Genomic DNA, 13,604 nt, shown 5'->3' with positions numbered 1-13,604 from the left:
TAATGTGCAACAAATGTAACAAATGCACAAATACTACTACATAAATACATGTTCTGCATTTAAAATCCTACCAAACATCAGAAAACTGAAACCAGAGAGTGGATCATGTCTCTCAAGATTAGAGTGCTACTTCTTCTTGTGTAGGGTGGAGTCAGTTCAGTGCAAGTGTTTAGATTGAGAAGATTAAAACCCCCACAGACTTGAATATTCCCACCACCATCATGATGCATCACATAGTAATCTGATCAGCCATTTAGTTTCTGCTGATGTGTTTCTTCATAACTGTTGTTACAGGCCCATATCTAAATTGTGTGTTCTAGCAAAAGTTCTAGAAAAGTTCATTAGTGAACAACTGAAAGACTTTTTGGACAAAAATTCAGTTCTTTCCCAACATCAGTCAGGATTCAGAAAACAACACAGCACAATAACTGCTGCTATTAAAGTGGTTAATGACATTGTTGACACATTTGACCATGCTATTTTATTAAATAGACTAAACAATATTGGTCTATCTGTAAATGCTGTAAGTTGGTTTTCAAATTACTTGTCAGCAAGAAAACAGTGTGTCCGTGCTGCTGGGTCTTCTTCCTCTTTTCTCCCAGTATCCAAAGGAGTTCCGCAGGGTTCCATATTAGGACGATTGCTATTTTCACTTTACATAAACAACCTTTGTGATAATTTGTCAAATGCAGCATTTCATCTTTATGCAGATGATACAATTATTTATTGTTCATCCCCTTCAGTAGCACAAACCCTGCAATTTCTGCAGTCTGCCTTTGATGTCGTTCAGTCCCATTTAACTCAACTTAAGTTGGTGTTAAATCCAGAGAAATCCAAGTTCATGCTATTCTCAAATGGCAAAGAGTTGTTAGCTACGTCTCCTAAGATTAAAACAATTCAAGGATCTGAAATTGAAATGGTCACATCTTACAAGTATCTAGGGATCATTATAGATCAGAATTTGTCATTTAAGACTCACATTCAAAGGCTTGTGTTGAAGTTAAAACTAAAACTAGGTTACTTTTTTAGAAACCAATCCTGTTTCTCCCTCCAAGTGAGAAAACATTTGATTCGTGCAACCTTTTTACCTTTATTGGATTATGGTGACCTGCTTTTTATGAATGCACCTGCCCACTACCTAAAGAGGTTGGATACTGTGTACCATTGTGCTTTACGTTTTATTACTGGCTATGAAAGTCGTGTACATCATTGTTCTTTGTATGCTGCTGCTAAATGTCCATCTTTGCATATTCGTAGACTCTCCCATTGGTTGATTTTTATCTATAAATCTCTCCTTGGGCTGGTTCCATCTTATTTATGTGTTTATATGTGTAAAAATCACAACCAATACAACCTTCGTTCGAACAAAATCATACAATTGATTGTCCCAAAAATTAGAACAGAATTGGGGAAAAGGGCTTTTAAATATGCTGCCCCTGCTTCCTGGAATAATCTGCAGAAGGAACTGAAATTATCAGAATTGGTTACCTTGGGAAAGTTTAAGTCTGTTTTAAAGGAACGAGAGAACAGCTCTTTTACTCAGTGTGATTGTTTTTAAATGTACTCTTAATTTGATCTGTTATTGTATATTTTACACATGTTTGTATGGGATATTGTATTTGTTTTAAATGTTATATACCTATGTGGTATGTGACTTTTGTTGCTATGATGCCAGGTCTCTCTTGGAAATGAGATTTTTAATCTCAATGAGATTTTTTACCTGGATAAATAAAGGATTAATAAAAACTGTTATGAAACCTCAGTCATGCACACGCCTGAACAATGATCCGGCATTTGTTGCTGTAATTGTTTGTACTAGTTCATGCTGCCTGTCTGACTAAATAACTATAGACGGAGCAAGCTGTCAAGCATGTTTAAAGATGATGTTTAAGGAGCTGCTGGCTGCCAGCTTAGCTTTTCTCCCTGTTTGCTGGTCTGATGATAAGTGAGGTAGGGCTGGGCCATATCATACAGTTCACGGTAATACCGGTATAATGTTGGGCAACGATAAGAAAATGAAATATCGTGATAGAATATGGGTAAAACGCCCATGCGCATTGCCTTTGTTTTCATACACACATGGTGAAAAAGCACGGTGGCGATGCAGAATGAGAAGAGCGAAAGCGGATCTTTGAATGAAACAGATGAACCAGAACTGGTTTGTAAAAATGCTGCAACTTCAGTGGTGTGGAACTGGTTTAGCTTTCGTCCGTCAGATACACAACAAAGCACTATTTTTGGTAGCGCATGCTAGCGGGCCGTCGTTATTACCGTGTTGTTTGGAAAATACGGTGCACTTAAAATCAATCCTTTGATTTTTCTGAAAGTCGACAGAGCCCCTTATAATCCCGTGTGCCTTATGTATGACCTCTGGTTGTGTTTACTGATCTGGAAATGATTTTATGTGCACGGCGCTCGAAAATCTGTCAAATGTTTCAGTACGACTTTGCTAAGCTACGAAGCCTTGATGGATTGTCGGAGCATTACGGCTATCGTAGGCGGAGCCTCGCAGAGTGATACGTACTGTGCTTCAACATAATGTTACCGTATTGTATGTGTATAACCTCTTTTTAAGTTTAGTGGATATTATACATGGTTATGCTGAGGATATGTCGGCCAGTTTCCACTGGAAATGCCTTTTGGTTAAACTGTCAGCGAGGAATTTGCACTGTTACGTTTATATATAACTTTAAGCACATAAAAAAGCTGCTTGTTTAAGTGAAAATACATTGATGGGGTTTTTTGCACTAATAAAGTTGTGGTAAAGTATTTTGTCTAGTGTCAATTATATCGTCAGTTATATCGTTATCGCAAATTTTCAAATGTATATCGTGCTAAATATTTTTGGCCCTGCTCTAGTGAGAGGCATGGTTTCATCTGGCCTGATGGTTTGACCATAACAAAGGTTTAGACATCGAGGACACTTGGGGAACAAAAAGAATGAGCAGTGATAAATCCCGGAACAACGTTCAGCCGCAGACTAAAACATTTTGCCAGAGCTTTGGTTCTCCAAGTTGCTTTGTGACCCACCTTCACTATGGTTCCTTCATTACATGCCATGTGTGACTCATGTCATATCCATTGCTAGAGATTCCAATCTGTTTTGTGTTGGGGTGTTATATCTGCTCTCAGTTCTAGTGCTCTCTGCTAGTGTGACAGAGGCTTCCCTCTATGAGAGCGAGGACACAAAGAGCTGGTTGCTTTCCTAAACACCTTAGTCCTGTCTAGATACATGCGTAATGCTCCAACAGGACAAAGTGAATTAAGCCAACACTGGCTCTCATCAGCAAATGGCTGTGGATCAAAAGCTGACACTTCCATGCTTCCAATGCAGCTCACTCAGTTTTGAGTGAGGTTGGAGATTGGCCTATAACTAGCTATAAATGGAGTCTGAGCAGACACAGAAACGCCAGCTCAAGTCTGACGCAGCAGCAGCCATTCTCGTTATATATTTTTGCAACACGTCACATACACACACTCCGTTTACTCAGTTCCCCTTTTCTTTGTGTCAAATTTCCGGTGCAGCTTTGCACTATACTTGCTCTTTTCTTTACTTCTCCTTTCTAAAGTCTGTTGCCAGGGCAACTTGTCACCCTTATAAATGATTCCATTACCATATCACATCTTCATTTCATCTTCAAAACTTTAGTACCGGTACGCCTAACTTTTCGACTAATTTAAACGCCTCTAAGCCCAGGTCTAACCTTGCTGGTCAATCAACCTGCTTCGGGAACGCCCTCACCGATGGCGGTCAAATCTCTAAGCCCTATAATAATTTAAAAGTGGTCCCCACGGCTTGCCCGGAAACCCCACTCCTAGGCGCTTTCGAATCCCGTCTGCGCCTGAAGCGCAAAGGTTTACCTGTCAATCACGTTTAAACGGGACCACCCGAGTCCAACCCCATCGGTCAAATGGTGCAAGAAAAGTGGTGCTTGACCACTGACTATTAATGACTGTCCCTACCTGTCGCGGGTATCACCCGAATTAACCCTCTCGCCGGAGGAAATTGCCGCAGTCCGCAGCAAGATGGAGCCACAAGAGTCATAGAGTCATAAGAGAGGTGGAGAATAAACTTAACCTGGGTGTCTACTGTCTTGTGCAGTCTCGGAGATGATTGAATGTTAGGGTGAGTACAGTTTCCTCGGCGGTGGGGTCAGGTGGGCTGCCCTGTAGGCCCCGGTCTGGATGGGCCTGGGCTCCCTTGCCTTGGTGGGTACTGAACGACGGTAGGAACCCCTTCTTTTCCTCCCCATCCCCGGCTGCCTCCCTCTTCCCGCTCCAACACACCCACAACTTAGACATCCACATTATTCACACTCTCATAACATATAGGGCATGTGAGAATGTGTGTGTGTGTGTGTGTGTGTGTGTGTGTGTGTGTGTGTGTGAGGAGAATGTGTGTCTCTCTGTGTGCATGACTTCCCACTGTTTCTAACAACATAAAATGGTAATCTCCCCCACACCCAATATATGGTTCACTTCCTGTATTTGTTCACCATGCTAAGCAGAGGGACGCTGCTGCTCAAGAGGCTGCTAAACCACAGACTGCTGCTAACCTAAATGTGACTGTGGATATTGCGCGCTCAGTAATGAGCACGCCTGTAAGAAAAGGTGGTGGTCTTAACGTGACTGAGGAGATTGAGCACTCCTCACCACAGTTATATGCCATCACGCCAAAGGGTGGAGATAAACCTTTGAAATTAAGACAGAGGAGACTAGAGGTGAGACATGGTCATTACTGATGACAGATTTAGATAAATTTTCATAAACCATTCATTTGCCACATCAATAAACAGCACGGCAGGGCAAAATATTTTTTCTACCATGGAAACCTTTAAAAAGTGAAATGAGACAGAAAGACAGGTGAGAAAGAATAAAACTGACTTTTTGATGGCATTTTACACACAGTACTGGTGCAGTACGGTTCGCACTGGAACGGTTCGCAGCCGAGTGTGAAGCAGCGGGAATGAGGATCAGCACCTCTAAATCTGAGGCCATGGTTCTCAGCCGGAAAAGGGTGGAGTGCCCACTGCGGGTCGGGGATGAGTTCCTGCCCCAAGTGGAGGAGTTCAAGTATCTCAGGGTCTTGTTCGCGAGTGATGGGAGAAGGGAGCCGGAGATCGACAGATTATATCTCTCGGCTGGCCTGGGAACGCCTTGGTGTTCCCCCGGATAAGCTGGAGGAGGTGGCTGGGGAGAGGGAGGTCTGAGCCTCTTTGCTTAGGCTGCTGCCCCCGCGACCCGGCCTCGGATAAAGCGGATGAAGATGGATGGATGGATGGATACTGGTGCAGTATCTAGAAAATGTGGGAAAATGCTGGCATCATATACAGTACTTAGCTACTTCTGAATAAATTATGATGGGACCCTAAAAAAATTATACAATAATGGATTTCTATACATTTTACATCAGATGAAAACGTTTGTTGTAAGATTCAGATAATTATTTATTAAAAGCGAGACATTTTAAATGAGAATAAGAAAGAAAAGTACTTCTTTGGCAATCGTGGCTCAAGAGTTGAGCGTTCGCCTTGTACTCGGAAGGTTGCCGGTTTGAGCCCCGGCTTGGACAGTCTCGGTCGTTGTGTCCTTGGGTAAGACACTTCACCGTTTGCCTACTGGTGGTGGTCAGAGGGCCCGGTGGCGCCAGTGTCCGGCAGCCTCGCCTCTGCCAGTGCGCCCCAGGGTGGCTGTGGTTACAACGTAGCTGCCATCACCAGTGTGTGAATGTGTGTGTGAATGGGTGGATGACTGGACTAGTAAAGCGCTATACACATAAAGGTAATTTACCATTCAATAACAGAGTCTGAATGAAGCTCAGGTGTTGATGCTGCTCACTGATTGGACGCTTGGTTTCAGCTCTGCTCTCAGTCTTTACTGCACAGGTGAAGGTAGAAAGTGTGACTGGATCTATAGACTGGAAACAGAGAAACATGCTGAACATTTGAAGCTTTGCAGCAGAAATGTTCATGTTACAAATACAGCAGAGCTGATCTGGGATCAGTGTGTTCACACCTGCAGCTACAACAAGGTTTCATGTCTCCACACGTCAGCATGTGAACTTTACTCTGACTCAGTCTGAGCAGTCAGACGGCATATTTTTAAAGTTAACACATCAGCACACACAGAGCTGAGCCCCTCCCACCTGTGCTGAGTTTCAGGTGGAGTCCCGCCTCCTTCCAGGAAGCAGCTCACCTGTGTGTCCGTGTTTAGTGTCCAGGTGTGGAGTGGAGCTTGTTGTTGGTGTGTGAAGAAACTGTAAGTTTGCTTTGTTTCCTCCTTTAACAGTTTGTCTTTAGGAACTTTACTGTTTGTTCAGCTCGTGTTTGATTTCTTCACACAACAAACTGTGTGTGTTTGTATTTCCGGTCTCTCCATTAAAGTCAGTGTGTAATGTTTCCTGGCTAACATCAGCTGTGTGCAGCTTAGTTCAGCACAAATCTGCCGCTCCATAGTTCACGGTAACGGACTCACAGCTGGACCAACGAGGCCGAGTGTGTCCGCCACTCTGAGCTACGTTCGTGTTTGTGTACTTGTAGTTTGTACTTTGAGTTCACTCAGAGCCCACAGAGGACGCAGCGTACGTGATGACGTCACAGCCCTTTACCTCCTTTACTGTCACTGTGATTAATATTTACACACGAGACACCTGCAGAGCTCTGACGCTAAGCTAGCACACAGCATGCTAACACTAAGCTAAAGCTAGGCTAGCCAAGAACCCAGAGTGAGGTTAAAGCTAGTGATGGGCAGATGAAGCCTCATGAAGCACTGAAGCTTTTCATCCAATTGGTTCACCCCAACGCGAAGCTTCATGAAGCTTCATTTGCTCTAGCAGGACACCTACTGGACGTAAAAATAATAGCTGGCATGAATTTGAAGAGTGTGGCATTTTGCACACAGCCTGTAAATGTCAACAACAAAAGGAGTGTGTAAAACATGTATATTGTAGTGATGGCAGTATACTGTGTATATTTATAGTGGCAGTATGGAAAATGATTATTTGGAAATGCTTGAAATGGAAATGATCATTTACTGTGAGGTGAGGTGTGGTTGGGGTGTGGACAGTAGTTGTGCTTTTGTAACGTTGAGGTATGGACAGCTACACACTGAGGCTTTGAGCCTCAGTCCTGCCTGTTCACATTTTATTCTGTAAAAACTAAATTTTCACTGCTTTTATGACCTTTTTAGTGGGGAGAACATAGCTAGGATTTAATGATTTAACAAATCTTTTAAATCCTTTGTCCTCCACAATGCTAAATAGCTGGGAGTCCTCAATCACCATGCTGACCAGGTCTTCATCTATTTGAGATTGTTCTCCTGAGGAAAGACAATAAAGATAAAGCACAAATATAAATATCACACACGTAACTTATTACAGCTGTATAATATTGTTATATCATTTAGTAACATTACTGCATCCTATATTATCATTGCATTTGATGGCTCACCTGGTCTTGCTCCATAATCGGTGTTCCCCTTATTCTCATGCAAAGCTCTGTAGTGCCTAAGCATGGATGAGGTGTTGTTATATCCCAGCTCCCTGGCACATAGCAAACACTTCACCTTGTACAAAAGTACAGACAGCTTAACATAAATTGTATTGCACCATCAGTATCATGAAAATACATCTTCTGTAGAAATTTACATACCTTGTTGGGAGGAATAAGATCAAAATGTTCCCACACAGGGGAGGACATCCTCCTCTTCTTAGCTGGCTCCATTCTCTCCTGACTTTCTCTCCTCACTCTCATAAACCTCCAAACGGTCTCCAAACTCTCACTAACCGCAACTCTCCATCAAACACCCACATTTTTGAATGAAGTCTGAGGGGTTTATATCGCTGTCATATCTCGCGGCAAAGTTCGAACCACTTCATGAACCAGTCACGTGGTACAGCCGGGCAGCGAGGCTTCGGACGTCATCATTTTCAGCTCCTCCCATAAATGAAGCAAGCCTCGATACGCGCATCGCGGAAACGCCCCCTCCATTACTCGACACACGCTCCGAAGCCTCGATACAGAACGTCCCATCACTAGTTTCCTCCTTTAACAGTTTGTCTTTAGGAACTTTACTGTTTGTTCAGCTCGTGTTTGATTTCTTCACACAACAAACTGTGTGTGTTTGTATTTCCGGTCTCTCCATTAAAGTCAGTGTGTAATGTTTCCTGGCTAACATCAGCTGTGTGCAGCTTAGTTCAGCACAAATCTGCCGCTCCATAGTTCACGGTAACGGACTCACAGCTGGACCAACGAGGCCGAGTGTGTCCGCCACTCTGAGCTACGTTCGTGTTTGTGTACTTGTAGTTTGTACTTTGAGTTCACTCAGAGCCCACAGAGGACGCAGCGTACGTGATGACGTCACAGCCCTTTACCTCCTTTACTGTCACTGTGATTAATATTTACACACGAGACACCTGCAGAGCTTGAAAAAAAAAAAAAAAAAAAGACACCTGCAGAGCTCTGACGCTAAGCTAGCACACAGCATGCTAACACTAAGCTAACGCTAAGCTAACGCTAAGCTAACACTAAGCTAGCCAAGAACCCAGAGTGAGTTAAAGCTGAGTAAACACTGACCCCAGACCAGCACCGTGATAAAGTGAGCTGCTGCTGCTGAACTTGAACAGGTAACAAAGTGATGAGCAGTCAGGCTGCAGGTTTCTACCTGTTCATGTTTCTACAGTAGAATCACTTTGAAGTGTCTTTGTGCTGTTTCATCTTTGATTTGTGTTCATAAACACTCAGAGAAACATCACGTGACCTCATCAGGATCTGTGTTGGTGTGTGGGGCTGTACCTCAGCTTTATGTTGTTACATGCTCATTTGTTCATTTTAACATCAAAGTAATGTTATGAGGAGTAATGAAGTAACGTACTCCATTACTTTTAATTAAAGTGTTCTGTGTAATATGTGTAATAATGACTGTTTTGAGTAATGACCAACACTGATCACAACAAAGAGGAAATGCCTCCAACATGCACAAACATTTGAGCCACAACATGCAGTTAATGTGCACAAATGTCTTTGATATGCTGCTCAGTGATGGTGGTGACTGTCAGAGCAGAGCTACTGAGAATCAATAAGTAATATCAATGATGGGATCAGAATCACTAAATTCTTCTCATCCCTGTCAGTATCATACATGTGCTGTATAATGTGATAAATGTAGAGGTGCTGGCTGTTCTCTCACTCTGCTGTTTAGCTGTAAAGGACGCCTCCCTGCCTTTGTCTCATTCATGACCTTTAATAGTCTCTTCTAACATGCAGAGATCTGTATGATCTGTTTCATAGAGTCTAACCAGCCTGTACAGGTAACAACAACAGTCACTGCATCACTGACACACAAACGTCATCTCTGTCAATAACAACATTCATACATGGAATAAAAACACATCAGTGGATCATTGCTGGAGCTGATGTTTGTGCTCCTGGTGCAAAGGCTCTCAGTTTCCTCCTTGAAATAACATCAGTGGTGGGTCAGCGACATGCTTTCTTTCCCTCTCAGGTTTAAATATCTGGGACTCTCCACCGTTTGGTTTTAGAGCTGAAGAAGCTTCTCAGATGAAACGTCTTCCAGAAACTTAAAGACGTCTCTTTTCTCTCCAAGCTCCTTAGATCACATGACCTGGATGACTGAACCTACAGACATATTGACCTGGTTTCATGGTCACATGACAGGTCAGAGGTCAGCGACTGTAACTCAGTTCCTCCTGTTAATGTGAACTCACTGAGTGTTTGTGGTTTACCTCTCAGACTGACTGAAGATGATGATGGAGGAAGAGGAGGACAGAGCAGAGTCTGCAGGGTCCAGCTGTCCGTCTGTGAGGAGTGACCGGTCCAAAGGTCATAATCCAGCCTTCAGTGGTGAACCTGGAGCAACGAGGTCAGAGAGCTGAACTCACTGAGTAACAGAAATAATTCTGCACTGACATTATAATCAGTGTTGACTCTGGTTGATTGTCTGACTGTGTTTGTGAGCTGAGAGGAAATGAAAATGAGTTTGTAACAAAAATCAGTTTTGTCCAGTTTTCCTGTAAAAAGCTGAACTCTAATCTAAGAGGATGTTACTGACAGGAAACAGCTGCATTATCTGCAGTCTGTGTGATCACAGCTGCTTCAATCATGTTTGTGTCTGCAGAGGTCAGAGGTCACAGTCTGCAGGGTCCAGCTGTCCGTCTGTGAGGAGTGACTGGTCCAAAGGAAACCCTCCACTCTTCAGTGGTGAACCTGGAGCAACGAGGTCAGAGAGCTGTGATGACTCCTTTACATGTTTGTGTTTCCTGGATAAATATGACCTGAAACATCCTCAGATTGTTACAAAGATTCATTAAAAAGAAAACAATGAAAGAGAAAAGATCCAAATGTTCGACTTGGTCATTTGCTGTTTGAGGACAGTGATGCTCATATCTGTGGGGAAAGTGTGACCTGAGTGGGTTCATGTTTGTCTTTAAAGAACAGAGCTGCTCTGATTCTCTTTGTGTCTGATCTGTTAAACAGTCTGAGAGGTCACACAGAGACCCAGCAGCTAAAGCCTGGATCATACTGGCTGCTGTTACTCCATCAGGACAACACTGAACCACAGTGGTGTGGATGTAGTGGATAAATCCCACCATACTGATGCTCAGAGTTAACCACAGGGAACAAAACCAGATGTTACCTTCAGATTGTGACCTTTGGAGTGGACGATGCAGATTTCAATAGAGAATAAATGTTGTTGTTTTTCAGCTGTGAAGAAAGAATCTAATTTTCTGAACTGAAGAATTTATGATGCTGGAAACAACATGGAGACTATAACACAACATTTCCACTGTGTTCATAGAATGAATGTAAAACTGTCAGACATTCATTAAATATGCAAAATGTCTACAGAAGCATCAGAGGGTCAGACGTGAAGCACTCAGTGATTTTGATCAAATGACTCATCAGTTATTGATCTGTACTACACTGATCTACCACGTTAGTAAAGCTGGTGTTCTGGTGGTGGAGGGAGACTCGGATCATGTTCTGGTTTTGGAGCAGTGATCTGCTGATGGTTCAGTTTGATGAGCTTCTTCAAAATCATCCCTGACATCACCACTGAAAGGACGTCCATGAAAACAGACTGAAAATTACTGATATGTTCACAATCTGAGAGTTTAAAACTTGACAGACTTGATTCAGATGAAGTTATTTGAGCAGAAACTCCTGGATCTTTATCCTGTGTTGATCTAATCCTTCATGGTTCCTCCACAGAGTGGACCAGCAGAGCTCAGAGGTTCCCAGTGGTCAGTCTGCCCAGCAGCATCAAACACAGCTGGACTCCATATTTATGGTCTGTACATGTACAACAACTACTTTATTATTAATAATAATGCATTTATTTATAGGTCCCTTTCAGAACACCAAGGACTCTGTGGACTAAATGACCAAAAGAAACAAACTTTGAAATCAGACGGTGCAAATGTGATCACAGGGAAACGTTTTAAACATCGAGGCTTTAAACAGAAACCAAAGTGAAACAGTTTGTAGTCGAGATCAGTGGGAATGAAGCTGAATAACTGTTTCTTCAATATCTTTGATCTCTTAAAAAAGAAAAACCAGCTGAAAGTCTGGCTGCTCTTATGAAAAGTACAGAGAAATTATGGGTCGCTCAACACTTGTGCACAATATAAGAGTTTAAATAAATCTAAAGAATAACTCAAAGTCCTACAATCATACTGATAAAGTCATCTACAGCTAACTATCCAAGTGGATTTGTTTAAGACAGCTCCATCTGCTGGTGGCCCTCTGCAGGTGCATGAAAGGGGCGTGTTTATAGTGAAAGTAGTAGAGAAAGTAAACCCCACGGGAAGGAGGAGGACTCTCAGCAGCTTCCAGCTCATATTCAGACATTTGACTTCTCACTGAAAGCAGCAAGTTTGAGTGTCTGTACCTTAGTTAGAAGAGATAACATGTCAGTAGTAATTAGAGTTGATTGAGCAATGCTGTCCTTATAATGTAGTTTATGATTTTTATGGACAAGTCCAGTTTTTCTGTAGAGCCTCTCAAGTTGGTGACAGCAGCAGTGGAAGTTCACGTGTAAACCAGAGCAGCAAATCAGGTCCAAATGTGTTGTTCACAGTGAGTGGGATCATCATTGGCTGCTATGTTAACCTCCTGCAGCAGGATGTGTTTGGTCAGAGAATGGATAGATCACGAAGTCATTGTTGAGTTTAGGGAGACAGTAGACAGTTGGAGGAGGTTCAGCCAGTTGACACACAGTAGATAAAATAACTGAAGGCAGGAGCAGACACCTGTATGACTTTCCACCTCTCACATAGATTATTTCCCTGGGCAGCGCCACAGGGCTGGTAGATGTAAACAAAGCTGGAGGAGAGGATTTATTCATCTGAGAAAAGTCACAGAGTTGTGTCTTGATGCTCAATCATCCAGGTACGTAAATCCCAAAAAGCTTGATTCTGTTCATCTGGATGTTTTCAGTGGGAGAAACGTTTCATCATCATCAGGTGACTTCTTCAGTCTCAGCTGACTGCAGGTTTCAATCTCATAAACAGGACATTTGTATGACTGAAACCAGCCCACTGAAGGAACAATGGGCTGGGAGGTCAGTTCATTGATCATTGGTACGCATATTGTCAGGACCATTGATCAATGGTTGTTGATCAATGGTCATGAGTCCAGTTCACAGAGAGCTGGGGAATGGCTGCAATCACAGCATGTAAGATGGTGACAAATGTACCCTTAGGCCCCTCCTCCATTCAGAGATGGTCTTTCCTTTTCACATAAATGGCCTCCTTGACTCCGCCCTCAAACCAGCGTTCACATTTACTCAGGACCTTCTTGATGTGAAGTTCTTCTGCTTCGCTGGCTGCTGTGTCTGTGGGGATGGTGTTTGTTCTGTGTTGTTGCGTCCTGATGACGCCCAGTTTGTGCCCCAGTGGATGATGAGAGTCAAACCTTAAATACTGATCTGTATGCGTAAACAGAGTGAACCTTTAAGACCAGTTGTCTGTACGATCAACTCAGTCACCTGAAACATCTCCAAGTTTCTGGCTTTGATCATCAACCTGTTGGTAGTTCAGCTCTGAACACCAGTGAAATGTTTCTCCCACTGAAATCGCTGCATTCATATGAACAGCATCAACGTTTTGGGATCATGGAGTTGTGGACAAAGTCTCAGTTAATCAGATAAAGTCAAACCTATAATTGGTAAAGAGTTCGTGGATGATATGCCCCTTGATGGTAAAGAAGTGGATGTTGTGTGGACTAAAGTTCAGAGTGGTGGGTCATTCATAAATATTCTGTTCCAGCTGCTGGAGGACAACATCATCACTTTTGTGAAGAACGAGCTGAAGAAGATCCAGAAGGCTCTGAATCCAAATAAGCCCCAGTGCTTGGAGTTTCAGAGGGAGGATGATGAGCAGAGGAGACACAGCAGAGAGGCATTTGTGAAGATCACAGTGGACTTCCTGAGGAGAATGAAGCAGGAGGAGCTGGCTGACCGTCTGCAGAGACGTAAGAGGATTTATCTAAAGATTTAAGCTGCTGGATAAATGAGAGACTTGTGACACCAGTGTGTTCAGTCATTTCTCAGTGGGTCAGAAATTGTCATCAGCATTTTGTAAAATA

At 42.9% G+C, this 13,604-nt stretch overlaps 1 protein-coding gene across 6 annotated transcripts in view; it reads left to right on the top strand.

Moving 5' to 3' along the window:
• Nucleotides 1-13,604, top strand: part of LOC147337090 (protein NLRC3-like) — a 290,822-nt gene that overhangs the window by 122,817 nt on the left and 154,401 nt on the right. For 5 of the 6 annotated variants that reach the window (XM_086285775.1, XM_086285762.1, XM_086285763.1 and 2 more), the window contains exons 1-4: nt 9,761-9,879; nt 10,135-10,236; nt 11,229-11,307; nt 13,286-13,490. The exons of the other annotated variant lie outside the window; for it this stretch is intronic. In XM_086285775.1, coding sequence (XP_086141901.1) covers nt 9,761-9,879; nt 10,135-10,236; nt 11,229-11,307; nt 13,286-13,490 — 505 coding nt within the window. Of the gene's footprint in view, nt 1-9,760; nt 9,880-10,134; nt 10,237-11,228; nt 11,308-13,285; nt 13,491-13,604 lie in introns of those variants that run through there. 6 annotated transcript variants of the gene reach the window in all.

The sequence above is a fragment of the Aulonocara sp. 'chitande type north' Nkhata Bay genome, linkage group LG3 (genome assembly GCF_057382095.1).
Source record: "Aulonocara sp. 'chitande type north' Nkhata Bay isolate Kocher_YH1m ecotype deep benthic linkage group LG3, A_spYH_male_GT1.1, whole genome shotgun sequence".
In the NCBI taxonomy this organism is placed as follows: Eukaryota; Metazoa; Chordata; class Actinopteri; order Cichliformes; family Cichlidae; genus Aulonocara; species Aulonocara sp. 'chitande type north' Nkhata Bay.
Note: the sequence above shows the minus strand (reverse complement) of the source record. Positions and strands in the feature narration are given on the sequence as shown.